The sequence below is a fragment of the Cyprinodon variegatus genome, unplaced genomic scaffold (assembly GCF_000732505.1).
Source record: "Cyprinodon variegatus isolate N-32 unplaced genomic scaffold, C_variegatus-1.0 Scaffold139, whole genome shotgun sequence".
NCBI lineage: Eukaryota > Metazoa > Chordata > Actinopteri > Cyprinodontiformes > Cyprinodontidae > Cyprinodon > Cyprinodon variegatus.
In genome coordinates, this window is record NW_015150592.1 from 578,911 (window position 1) to 591,612 (window position 12,702).

At 34.8% G+C, this 12,702-nt stretch overlaps 1 protein-coding gene across 2 annotated transcripts in view; it reads right to left on the reverse strand.

Annotated features, from left to right (window-relative positions):
* Positions 1-12,702, reverse strand: part of LOC107085991 (semaphorin-3ab-like) — a 42,888-nt gene that overhangs the window by 22,154 nt on the left and 8,032 nt on the right. For both annotated transcript variants that reach the window (XM_015376706.1, XM_015376705.1), the window contains exon 2: positions 673-833. In XM_015376706.1, coding sequence (XP_015232192.1) covers positions 673-833 — 161 coding nt within the window. The remainder of the gene's footprint in view (positions 1-672; positions 834-12,702) is intronic.

Genomic DNA, 12,702 nt, shown 5'->3' on the forward strand with positions numbered 1-12,702 from the left:
CTTTCACAAAATAACTTTTTTTTTCTTTTTTTGCTGTAGGCCACACAGATTTAAGTAGACAATGAAAATGTATGCACATGTGTGTCCATGCATTATATGCTCACAGTTCCTTTTTCCATTACTGGGCTATTTCTATTCACTAGATCAGCAGAATTTTGTTAGCACAAAAACCTAAGCAGCATATTTAACACTAATTTTATTAGTGTTAAATATGCTGCTTAAAAATTATTTATTTAATTTGAAACACAGCTTTTTTTTTTTTTGGTATTTGCCTTGTAATGATACCATGTCTACTTGAGAATTAATGGCAAAAACATTCAGGGATGTCTTCCCCTTTTTTTGCATGGATTATGTATTTTTCATAGGTTTCATTCCCCTGTGCAGCTCTCTGCTGCCTGCAGGCAAGTCCATGTCAGACCTGTGTGTCTGATAGCAGCCCGAATCAGATAAAAAGACTGTTAACCTAGTCCAGGTGGGGTAATGGAATTACGAACAGCCGTGTCTGGACTGAGACAGACAGTGGGTGGGATGAAGCAAGGAGAGAGGGAGATGAAGTAATGGAATCCAGAGGGGATTCGGGCAGCAGAGGAGAGGAGATAAAACCTGAGTGTTTTGTTTTTACACAGAAATCTTCTCAAAGTTTAAGCATAAGGAGAATTATTAGTATTATACCTGTTTGAGGTCTCTGTTTATGTTGACTAGGTCAAATGAGAAGATATAGTCCTCGGCCCCGACCAGCAGTCTCCCTCGCTCTTCATCCAATAAGAAAGTGTCATAGCTCGAACTATTTGCCAAGCCATTAAAGGTGATGAGGTTACTGGAGTCTAACATTTCTGGAAGAAGAAAATGTAAACATAAGATCACACAATAGTAATCTTGACTTTAAACTTCAAACTTTTATTTAAACAAATCAGTTAGTACCAGCAGATATGTTCACCATAATAGCATTCTGCAGACTATGTAGTTGGGGAAAAAATATCTCTCTAATCATGATGCATTGTCATACGAAAATACAATTAAGAAAATTATATGTTTCCTTAATATTCCCATAAATATTTGCATGTACCCAAAAACCAACACATGTCATTCACGCATTGGCGGTTTTAAGAGCTCACAGCATGTCACAATCAGGAACCAAGCTCAGACTGCTCAGCCGTGTGATTGGCTGAATAATTCATAAAGGAGTCAGGGACAGAGCAAACACTTTATGTAAGGAACTATGCATGAATGGTTTCACCTACCTACCAATAAGTTATTACATAAATTACCTTTAAGGAAATTAAGAATGTAACCATAGATCTCCATAATGTTTTACTTAGATCTGCAGTCCTGTACGGGTATGAAATGTCAATGTATCACAGAGCTAAAAGGAAATCAACGGCAATTTAAATGTGGACTCAAGTCCTGCTGGTTGTTTATTAATCCGTTAAAGTTTCATCATCAAAGCTACAGTATGGTTCATCAATTATGAGGGGTTCAGTGCAGGAGGAAGACACCAACAACATTTTTACAAAGATAAGTAAAACAAAATATCTTATAATGAAAAAAATAAATAAATAAAAACAGATCCACTGACAAGACTTTTCAGATTTTAATTTCCTCCATTCTCAAATCTAAAAAAATAAGAACTTTTTAGGAATGATATTTTTTCCTACCAATAGGAGCACCATACTAATTGCAATCAGGTTTACACATCAAGTGTGGAAGCTGTTCCTGAGCAAAAAATACAACCTTTATTTGCTGCACTATAAGGAATAACATAACATTAACTCATGTAGTTGCGCTGTTTAAAAACCCCAATGGCAGTTTGTGCTTTTCTCCCATTGGAAACTCTTTAGCTTCTGATTAGAAAGATCTGTTCAGTTTCCATGGAATGCCATCGCATTAAGTTGGACAGTAGGTTGTAGTATCATTCTGCAGTAGTATTAAGCAGTATACCACAAAGTATATTTTACAAATATAATAACTTGCACTAAGAAGAAAATTTGAGACATATAAATGCATCAAACAATTCGTTTTAATCGGAAAGATCTGCATCATAGTGAGCTGCTTTATGTTTAAATATCACCTACTTGAAAGTTTCCAGGGGAATATTCAGACCAGGAAAGCCCTTTGGTCAACTTATTTGGTCCAGACCAAAATCTACTTATTATTTATACATATATATATATATATATTTTTTTTTTTTTTTTTTTGGTGCGGTTTGTTCTCATTGTCATTTTGCAAGTGAATTACAACTTCCAAAGGAAGTTAAATAGGAATCTCACTATATAATAAAAACATGAAAGTAGAAGGTACAGTATTTATTTATTTTTTGTTAACAACAATATGCCATGAAAGTGAATCGTTGAAGAGGTAGAAAGCAATGCACTAAGGCAGTATGCCAGAGATTTGGAAGGGTTAGATGATGCAAGATGCATTGTTAGATTATATATGCTTGTTAGAGACACATTTAGAGTCTTTGCTACTAGGCAATGAACAGGTTGCAGGAACGTTTAGCCTTTGACCTCAGAGAGTATCAAATAGTGTCAATGCCTCCTGTTGGGGAACTCTATCATTGACTTTGTGCTGCTTTCCAATGTTACTTTGCATATCTCTAGCTTGAATCTCACTGTGTGAGAACAATCAATGCACTCTGAACACCCACAGCCAATCAGGATCAGGTGTCCCTATAACAGAGAGCAGTTATCACTTGCAGCAGATAATTGACTTAATTGCAGTAATACATTACATCATATTTCTGGTACCATAATGGTGTATTTAGTTAGATTAGGCATTATAAGAAATATATTACCATTACCAATGCTGTCATTAGCACCATAACTACTAACAATGGCAGTCAGTGATGAAACTAGTAATCCAATGCCTGGCACTGTGAGCTGGCTAGGAGAGATTATATTGGTTAGCTGACTGCACCAAAAACATCCTGGGTTTGAACCTGTGGATATGTTTTTTGCCTCCGGGCACTTGGGCTTCCTTCCACAGCACAAACACCTGACTTTTAGGTCAGTGGGTGTCTTTAAATTGTCCTAAGATATGATTTTGGAGGTGGATAGTTGTTTGACCTCTATGGTTCTGTGTTGTCCTATGATGGATAAACAACTTGTGCAGAAAGCGCACCACCTTCCACCCAATGACTGCTGCAGATACAGTAAGAACCTGCTAAATTCTATTGTTCATTTGGTTCCCCTCAGTCTACTTGACACTTTTTTTTTCTGGGATGCAGTTCAAGAAAGCTGTCTAAAGATTTTAGTCTAATGATTTCAACTTTAATAAAACTATACAATGAGAAGTACGAGTATAGAGCAGCAGATTGAGAGGTCATGGAGTTACTTGTGGAGACAAGGCCACATTCACTCCTTTAAATTAAATCCTACATCAGAAACCAAAAAAGAGGTCTGAAGTGTCACAGTCTGTTTTGTTGCCTAACAACAACTTTTAGCTTAGTACGTTTTCATGTGTACGAGGAGCTTAGACTGCTGCTAGTGGGTGCTCTAGGTAACACAAATCATTCAAGGATGGATCTGACCCTTCCAAGTTACATAGGGTAGTTTTTGAGAAGAGCAGCTCCCACAGAGCATTGATGATGCCTAGTGTTGAACATTGACCTGGAAAATAATTGAATGTGTCGCAAATTAACCTAATACTTGTTTCAAAACTTACTTAAAGTGTTGCTTTAAGGTAAACTATGAGACTACAAACGCTTTATAGGCCTACAGTTCTTGATTAAGCTTATATTTGTTTAGACATGTTTATATTAATCATTTTCAAGGTAAAATCAATGTGTAAACTATAACTGAGGCCTGCATTAGGCAAACGGAGCAGTTATTCAAGCACATTTTTTTCTATTTTAAAAGAGATGCAAAAACAGTTTGATAATATTCTGTAAAAACTGTAGATGATCTTGGCATCTGGTGTATAGTGAGAACTAGGATCTGCGAGTTGTATCAAACCAAACAAAATCAAAACCAGAAAAGATATTTGATTTGGTTTCGGATTTACTCAACGACCAAGCTAAGTATTATTGAAAACACAATTGAATAACAATGAATTTATTACCACTGGTTTCTTTTAAAGACTGTAGCAGGAGGTTCATTATAGTTTGTTGTATGGTACTGGATGCAATTTGAAAACAAAGAGATCACAATTATGAAAGCTGATATGTACAGTATAACAATTGTTTTTATTTGCTTTCTGCATTGTAATTGTGACATTTGGGGTTTGTGACAAACTTGCAGCATTTTACTTAAGGTTATTTCAATTGAAGCTTCAAGAGGGCAAAGCTATCCAATTTTAATGCCACATTAGCAATGATAAATACAATAAGAATCTTGGAATATGAGCAGTTATAAAGCAATATTACGAGAAAAAAGTCTCTCTTTCATGAGATGTGTGTTTGTTTCTGCATGTTTATCTGAATATTTGTTTTAGCAGCATCAGCTAAAATTCTATTATTCAAGAACTGATCTTTGTAAGAAAACATTTCACCAAAGCAACATTAAAAACGCATTTTTAAATTTTAAATACATGGGTTTTTGTATCAGTAAAAAACTGGACTGGACTCATAACACCGATGCCCTGTATAAGAAGGGCCAGAGCCGCCTCCACCTCCTGAGGAGGCTGAGGTTCGTTGGAGTAAGCAGACCCCTGCTTTAAACCTTCAATGACTCTGTGGTGGCATCAGCCTTCTTCTAAGCTGTTGTCTGCTGGACCCCTGGCAGCGCAGAGCGGGACCAAAAGAGACTTAACAAACTACTGAGAAAGGCAGTTTCTGTCCTAGGCTGCACTCTGGACTCAGTGGAGGAAGTGGCTGAGAGGAGGGTGTTGTCCAAGCTTACATCCATCATGGACAACACCTTCCACCCTCTGCACCAGACTGTAGAGGAACTAAGCAGCTCCTTTAGTGAAAGACTTTTACACTCTATTTTTAAAAAGAAGCGCCACCGCAGGTCATTCATCCTTCTGCAACCAGAATCTACAATGTGACAATACAACGTGCAATGTATAATGTGTACTATTTAATACCCTGTGCAATAACCTATTTCGCTACATTTGACACCCAGTGCAATAACTATATATATAAACATAAATATCCATATATATAAATACCCATGTAAACACCCTGTGCAATAACCCTGTATAATAATCCAACTAAAAAAAAAAAAAAAAAGCTGTCATTGGTGAATGAACTGTATATACTGCATATATATCCCATGCACCTTTTTCTTCCTTTGGCACATTCTTCTTCTCCTTTGACTATTTGAGCTGATGTAATGAGTAAATTTCTCCACAGTGAGAAGAATAAAGACAATCAATCAATACATTTTTTTATCACAATAATAGGGTGCACAGTGTCAGTTCACAATTGCTCTAAACCTGCTTAACATTTTAAAAACTATATTACTGAACAACTTTTAAAGAACCTGGTATAATTTAACTAAAAACACAACATTAAGACAAATTACTACATCACACATCAACATCAGTGTCAAGATTAGACACCAACGACACTAATACACAACATCAAAACAAGTGCAACCACATAAATAAACATCAGAGATCAGTCCACTAATCCGTCCCTAAAAAACTCAGATTGATGGACCGCTATAGGAGTCATCTGCACCCACTCATAGTATGCAAGATCTCAGACATCTGTGTCTACATAAAAGAAGGGACTGATGGAAAAGGAATTGAAGGGGTTGATGACCATTCGCTTTGTAAGAGGACCAGGGTAATGGCATGGGGCTGTAAGAGGGGAGTGGTCGACACCTAATAAAGATGGTTGCAGCTCATCTATGTCAGCTGGGTTTGGGTGTGGGTATGAAAGGCCTGTGGTCAAGAGTTTGTGTGAATTTGTAGAGTGCCAGAGAAAGATTTGTGTGTGGGCTTCAGGGAGAAGGGATCATTACTACGCTTCAACATCCTGCCTTTCACAAATAAATGGCCACCATAGCTGTTACCACTACTGGTATTATTTTTAAATATTCACTGATTAAGAACCTTGGGTTAGAATCTACTTAATAACCGTCAACCAGAAACTAGACATATGTAAATAAACTGGAAGGTGATATTTCATAAAAATAAATATCCTATACTTTTTCTCATCTGTGAATGCACCAAAGGTAAACTGTGACCAGGTAAAGCTAACAACAACACCTTTAAATATGGAAGTTGTTATTGAGAGAAGACGGCTCAAATATTTAGTAGCACTAATGTGCTTCAAAATTAAGTATGTAAAGGCATTTAAATAAAATAATTAGAAACTAAAGATTATTTTGTAAATCAATTAATCTGTTGATTATTCTTTCACTTAAACTGTTAATAATTGGATAGCCAAAGGTTCCTTAAAGAAGAGTTTTTGCAAAAATAAACCAGGTGAAACTCAAAACTTTTCCACATAAGGAGTTTTGGATAGAGCATATTGATGGAAGCAAATTTTTTTTTAAATCTTAAATGCAAAATGTTGATTTTTTATTTCATAATCTTGGTATAATCACTGCTCTAAGTGGGCTGCTCTGTCAGCTAAAGGCATCTTTTAGAGTTTCTATACTCCAGTTAACGATTAATCGATTACTACATTAGTTAGATTATAAAATATAAAGAAGTAGTAGAAGATTTCAATAATCAATCACTATTGATCTGATTACTTGTTTCAGCCCTACACATATTACACATCTTAGGTATCAACTTTTATCTGCCATTTGACATACTAGACTTGGAAATGTTGGCAGCCCTTTAGAAATTTTAATAACTAATTTATGATGCCAAAAAAACTTTATGTACAGTAGACCAGAACAAAGAATTATCAACTTCTAACATCTGGTTCAATATTCTTTCTTAAAGAAAGTTTAAGATTTGACATGTTACAGAGACCAGAGACAGTTAACAGACATGATGCTGCGGAGTAAAGGAATTAGTTTAAGCGGAAAACAAGGAAGCAGGATTTCTATTTGACAGATTACTAAGAAGCCTTTTACGTTTCAGTAATGAAAATTCGTAATGGAAGGACCAGACCTAACCGAATAAAAATATGAATGAAACAGAGATAATTATGGAATTATGAAAAATACACAGGAGAAATCAGAATAAATCAAAGAGAATTTTGAAAAAAATGTTGTCATGCAAAATCTTTATGTGATGACCCGTGTGATGTGAAAACAAGGTGAATGCAGGAGCTAATTCAACACGGACTCTGTCACGAAATGTTTCCCCTAAATGAGCCAAGCAAGAAAAAGGGGGGGAAAAAAAACAGACATACATCTCTCGACATGTGGTGATCTTTGACAAAGACAAGGTGGCCTATGCACATGAAAACACACAGAAAGGGCTTTATCTGGGCTGAGATCTACTGTGGTTTGGAAAAATTCTGAGGGAACTGGGGCGTAAGCACCTAAGGACCTCCAACCTAAACACAGACACGCTCATTTGAAAATGGGAGCATGAGAGAAGGAGAACAGCAGAGCTCATACAAAATATAGCAACTGTGCTAAGGACATGCATATTCACAGAGAACATAAACATCAGCAGACAAAGGAAACAAGATTTATCATAAATGCATGATGTTACTGAAAAAAAAGAAAAACTTTAGACCTTACACTAGGACTGAACAAACCACTAAAATTCTCCTTCAAAAATAGCATTTTCAATTTATCCACCCTAATATAATCTGAATTCAGGCATTTGCAGAACAATCTATTTAAACAGTAGGTTTCACATAGAACACAGCTCCTAACCAGCAAACATGCAAACTAAAGGATGGGCACCCTTTGCAACAAACAACAGCCTCACAAAAAACATTTAATGCAAAGATACAGACACACAAAAACTTCTACCCACATCAATCAGATGGACTCGTTCTCTTTTCAGTATCTGTTTTGCATTCTATCTTATTACACAAATTCTCCATCTGCTTGTTTTCACTAACAAATTCTGCCTTTCACATGTAACCTGAAGCCAGACTGGACAAGGTGAACACCAGCGGACTGAAGCACAAATACATTCTTATATACTGATATAAACACAAAGTTACACCTGCTAATTTGTGTGTTAGTTTAATTACTAAATTAACTTTACATGTAGTTAAACCATGGAAATTCCTATTAACATACTAAGAACATGTTAAGTGCCTTGCAGACATATTCACATTCCTCATACTTCTTTAATCGTTTGTCATTGGGAATCTACGGACCAATAGTTTTGCCCACTAGTCATTGCACTATACCTGAAGCTTATTCAGATTGGATGGATAGTGTCTGTGCAATTTTGAGGGTCCAGCATGGATTCTCAACCGGGTTTAGCTTTAACTTTGACTGGACCGTTTTTACCCATGAATACGCTTTGATCTGAACCGTTCCATTATAGCTCTGATCGCATGCTTTGGATCGTAGCTCTGATAGAAAGGGAACCTCAGCCCCAGGCTTAAGAGTTTTGCAACCTCCAGCAGATTTTATTTCAGGATTGCCTTTGATCAACTCTAAGCAGCTTTTCAGTCTCTGTTGTTCAAGAAGCTAATATTCTCCAACATACTTTTAAGGTCCACACAAATCTGCTTTATTTCTACTGAGATTAAATTACAAACAGGTGGATTCTATTCACCAATTAGGGAATTCAACCTATCTATGGATGGTAATATCATTTGGACCACCCGACATACACACGGATAAATCCGGTTATTGGCTTGAGCGCAATGTAACATTTTACTCGTCAGAATCAAACAAATGGGAATCTTGGCTTAAAATATCCGTGATACAACAGGCTTGTCACAACAGGGGTCTTTTGCAACATAAAACAGCAACTGTGTTGATCAAATTTCTGGAACAACTACTTCATAGAATTTTACCTAGGTGCAGTTTTCAGTCAAACTAGCATCAATTATTGTTATGCACTGGTTAACATTTTCTTTTAGAAAAGCAAAGGAGGAATAATTTTTTGTTGCCCTTATCCCATGGAATAAATATGTGGATACTAAGGCAAATTTCCACTAATTGTGCTTTTTGAAACAATGTGCACACAATCACATTCCATAAATGAGTAGAACCTATAGAAACGTCCAAACATAAATTAATAAATAAAAATGGAAGTGAAATAAATCTGACCTTAACCAATACCCATTCTTACATCTCCTTGTTTATTAGAAGCAACATTTATTTTTCTTTTTTTTTTATCAAATGAAATTACTAGCCTAAGCATATATGTTGCTATAAAAAGCTGACTCTGCAAATATTTCTACAGATATTTTCTTTCTTAAAAGTCTGTATTAATTTCAGTCCTTATCATACATTACAAATGATCATGAATGTGAACATTTGGTGGGGTTTTCAACTCCAAGGAACAAAAAAGTCTATTTGTTATGGTAAATTAAAGAAGAGAAAAAACTAAACTAAACTGAAGGCAGAATTGTAGGCAACAATACATAAATGCTGAATGGAGACCCACTGCTACAGTATATTAGGTTGAAAAACTTCAATAAAAAAAGTATATCCTAAAATATTCATACCATTTGTTTCAACCAACCAACAAACAAATGAGGACACAGAACATTTGGTTTTTCCATCCCTTCCATTTAGATTATAAATTTGTGTAAAAACAGATTCCATCAGCATTTTAGACACTGATTTTTATTAAAACTTACATTGGTGTCTTTTTTTTGTAGCTATTTTAATCTTAAAAGCAAACTGTGTTTTCAATTTTCATAGTTTGCAGCAGTTTGAAAGGGGCCCTGTAGTGATACCTGTGAAAACAAAATTTTACTCTGTCAAGGCACTTCGATCAGCAGAGAAACTTACTTCAATTAATATTATATATTGTTTTTTTTAATGAAATACTGTAAATATAGATAAAAGCTAAGTAAATGATATACATTTGATTAAATAATTTAGAACTAATTGTGCCTTTTGCCTTTTCTACAAAAAATTATTTTGACCAGTCTTGAAAAAAATATTGGACCCAAAACACTACATTCAAATTTAATTTTTACACAAACAAAAAAAATATGGAAAAGAACAGTTTGAAACTGGCAAGAATGTGCAATTCATTCACATAAATTAGCATTTGTGTCTCCATCATATTTTAATGTGGAAAACACTAAGCAAGATGTATCACAAGCTTTAGAAATGACAGAAAGCCACATTTAAAATTCAAGAGCAGTTGTCTATGGAGTACTCTTCACTCCCCCATTCAGCGTGCAGGCAGGCATTTTTAGACGCCTACATGCCACGCAACAGCGGAATAATGAAAATCCATGAAAGAAAGGCGACAGGGCATTGAATTGTGTTTATCTGAATGTCGGTGCATGCGGCTGCGCAAATGTGTGTCTGAATGACAGGAAACACAAAGCTCCACAGTGAAAAACACTTGACTGGGATCCAGCAAAAAGATAATATTCCATTAAAACATTGGAGCTCTTTTCAGGGGCTTGCTGATCCCCCAGTTGTGCCGTGAATGTTGAAAAAAAAAAAAAAAAAGAAATAGGATTTTTTTAAAGAAAAAAAATTCAAATAAAAAAAACCCACAAATACACTAATGTGAGTAAAAATTAAATTTAGGACCTAAACAGACATCCGTCTAAAGTAAATTTCCCAAGAGCTTCGCAAAGGAATGTCTTAAAATATTATCCTAAGCTCAAGGATACCCACACATGCCATACAAGGTTCACCCCTCAGCTTTTGTCTTTTTTAAATACAGTAGCAGGTGTGGGTTGGTTTCCATGGTGACCATGTGTATAATAACACAACCCAGGCCACTAGAGCTCTCGTTCAGGTATATCGTGAGCGACACACTATGATAGGAGACGTGTTCCCTTTCAGCACGGGTTTAACCATGAACTCTGGGGCAAAGAGCAGCCGCAGGGAGACTTTTCTGATTAGAATGAAAATATAAGCTTGAATGAGACAAGTATTATCTGATACCACTGGAAAAGTGTTAGTAAAGCTTTTATATTCAGTTCAAACACAATACTCAGCATTTTAAACCATCCTGTTTTTATCTACAAACATAAAAGAATCAGATTCACAATCAACACTGAATAGTCTGATGAAGAGATGAGATGGTGACTGTTAAAGAGTTTGCTTGATAGATCTATAAAGCACATTCTTTTCACTGTTGTTCTAAGGTCTTGCATCTTAACTAACTCCACTTTCTACAGCTGCATGTCTTACTAACTGACTGGGTTTAGTGGTTAAAATGGTAAAAATATGTAAAAGTATTTTGTTACTCCTATATTTAAAAAAATGGCTTAAAGATAATAATGTAGGCAGGGTAATTTAAATACAAATAAGAAAATTTAAATATGTTTTTAATTTACCATTAAAAATATTTTTACTTATCGCACAAGTGCCTGATTGTTCATATAATGCAGCATTGCTGAACTTTTTAAACTATTAAATTTCATGCCAACTTTATGCCAACATTCATCCCTACTGTGTGTCCACTATGTTAACTGTATAAATAGAGCAAATAAAGACAAAGGACTTTCTAATAACCTTCATAATGAGAGCATAAAGAATATGTGCTGCGATGCGAACTTTGAAAAAACATATATCAAAACTAATCGAAAAAATATGAAAACAACAGACAAGTATCACCTTTGCTTGTAAAAAAAAAAAACAACCATCTGAAGGCTAGGGGTATGAGTGAATGTAATTAATCTATAATTTCTTTAAAAGAATTGACAATTAAAGTATGAATAAACATTCCCATTTGCACTGCTGGCATTTCTCCCAGTACTGCTACTTCAGCATGTAATATCATTAAATTATTATTTACAATGCATTTCAGCAAAATCATAAAGCAAGCAATAACCATGATGAATATGCATATTTATCAAAACAATTTTTCAGATTTTTACCGCCGTACTGAAGACCGTAATTTGTTCATGGCATCTATTTAATAACAGGCAGCTATTTTAAGTTGTTAACGTTATTATTTCCCGCTTGATAAAACACTGGAAATTTTCATAAATGGTGGGTGTCCTATGATTTATGCCTAGCAGTCAGAATTTTAACAGCTACATATTTGTGCGTTTAATATTCAGCAGCTGTTGGACCTTTTTATTTTTCAGCAGTATACTTGTCATCCTCTCCACAAATCTCCGAAGGCCATTTTGATATTTCCGCTGCAATTACTTTTTCTCTTTAAAAACATTTATGCAAATATCGCTAATCTGATTTACTTATTTATTCAGTTAATTAAGTTTATTTTAGTAATCTTGAAAATAAGTAAAAGACAAGTATAATGTAATACAGAAAACTTGAACTAATGAGTCTATTTGTGCCTGATTTTAAGGATAACATAAATCACTACTTCTCACATTTAAAGTTGATGGTAACATTTTAATTGAATACCTGTTAAATCTACTTTGTCTTGTAATAAGACTTTTTTTTCTCTTTTAGACAATTTTTATATGATTTAAAAAAAATCTTAAAAGAAAAAATGTTTACACAATATTCTAATGCAAATAAATGAAACATTTACATCTAAAACGAAACTGAATTTTTCTCTAAATATTTCTCAACCTATCCTAGACTTATTTTTTCTGTCACGAGAAAAAAAAAATCATGTTTCACACTAAGAGAAGAAACAGAAAGATGGAAAACTAGCAGAACATATTTCAAGATAAATTGTGTCCAGCTAATGTGCTGTAAGTAAAATAAAAGTGTATCAAAGTGAAAGATAAAAGCACCAGTAGCCTAAAATCATGGATAA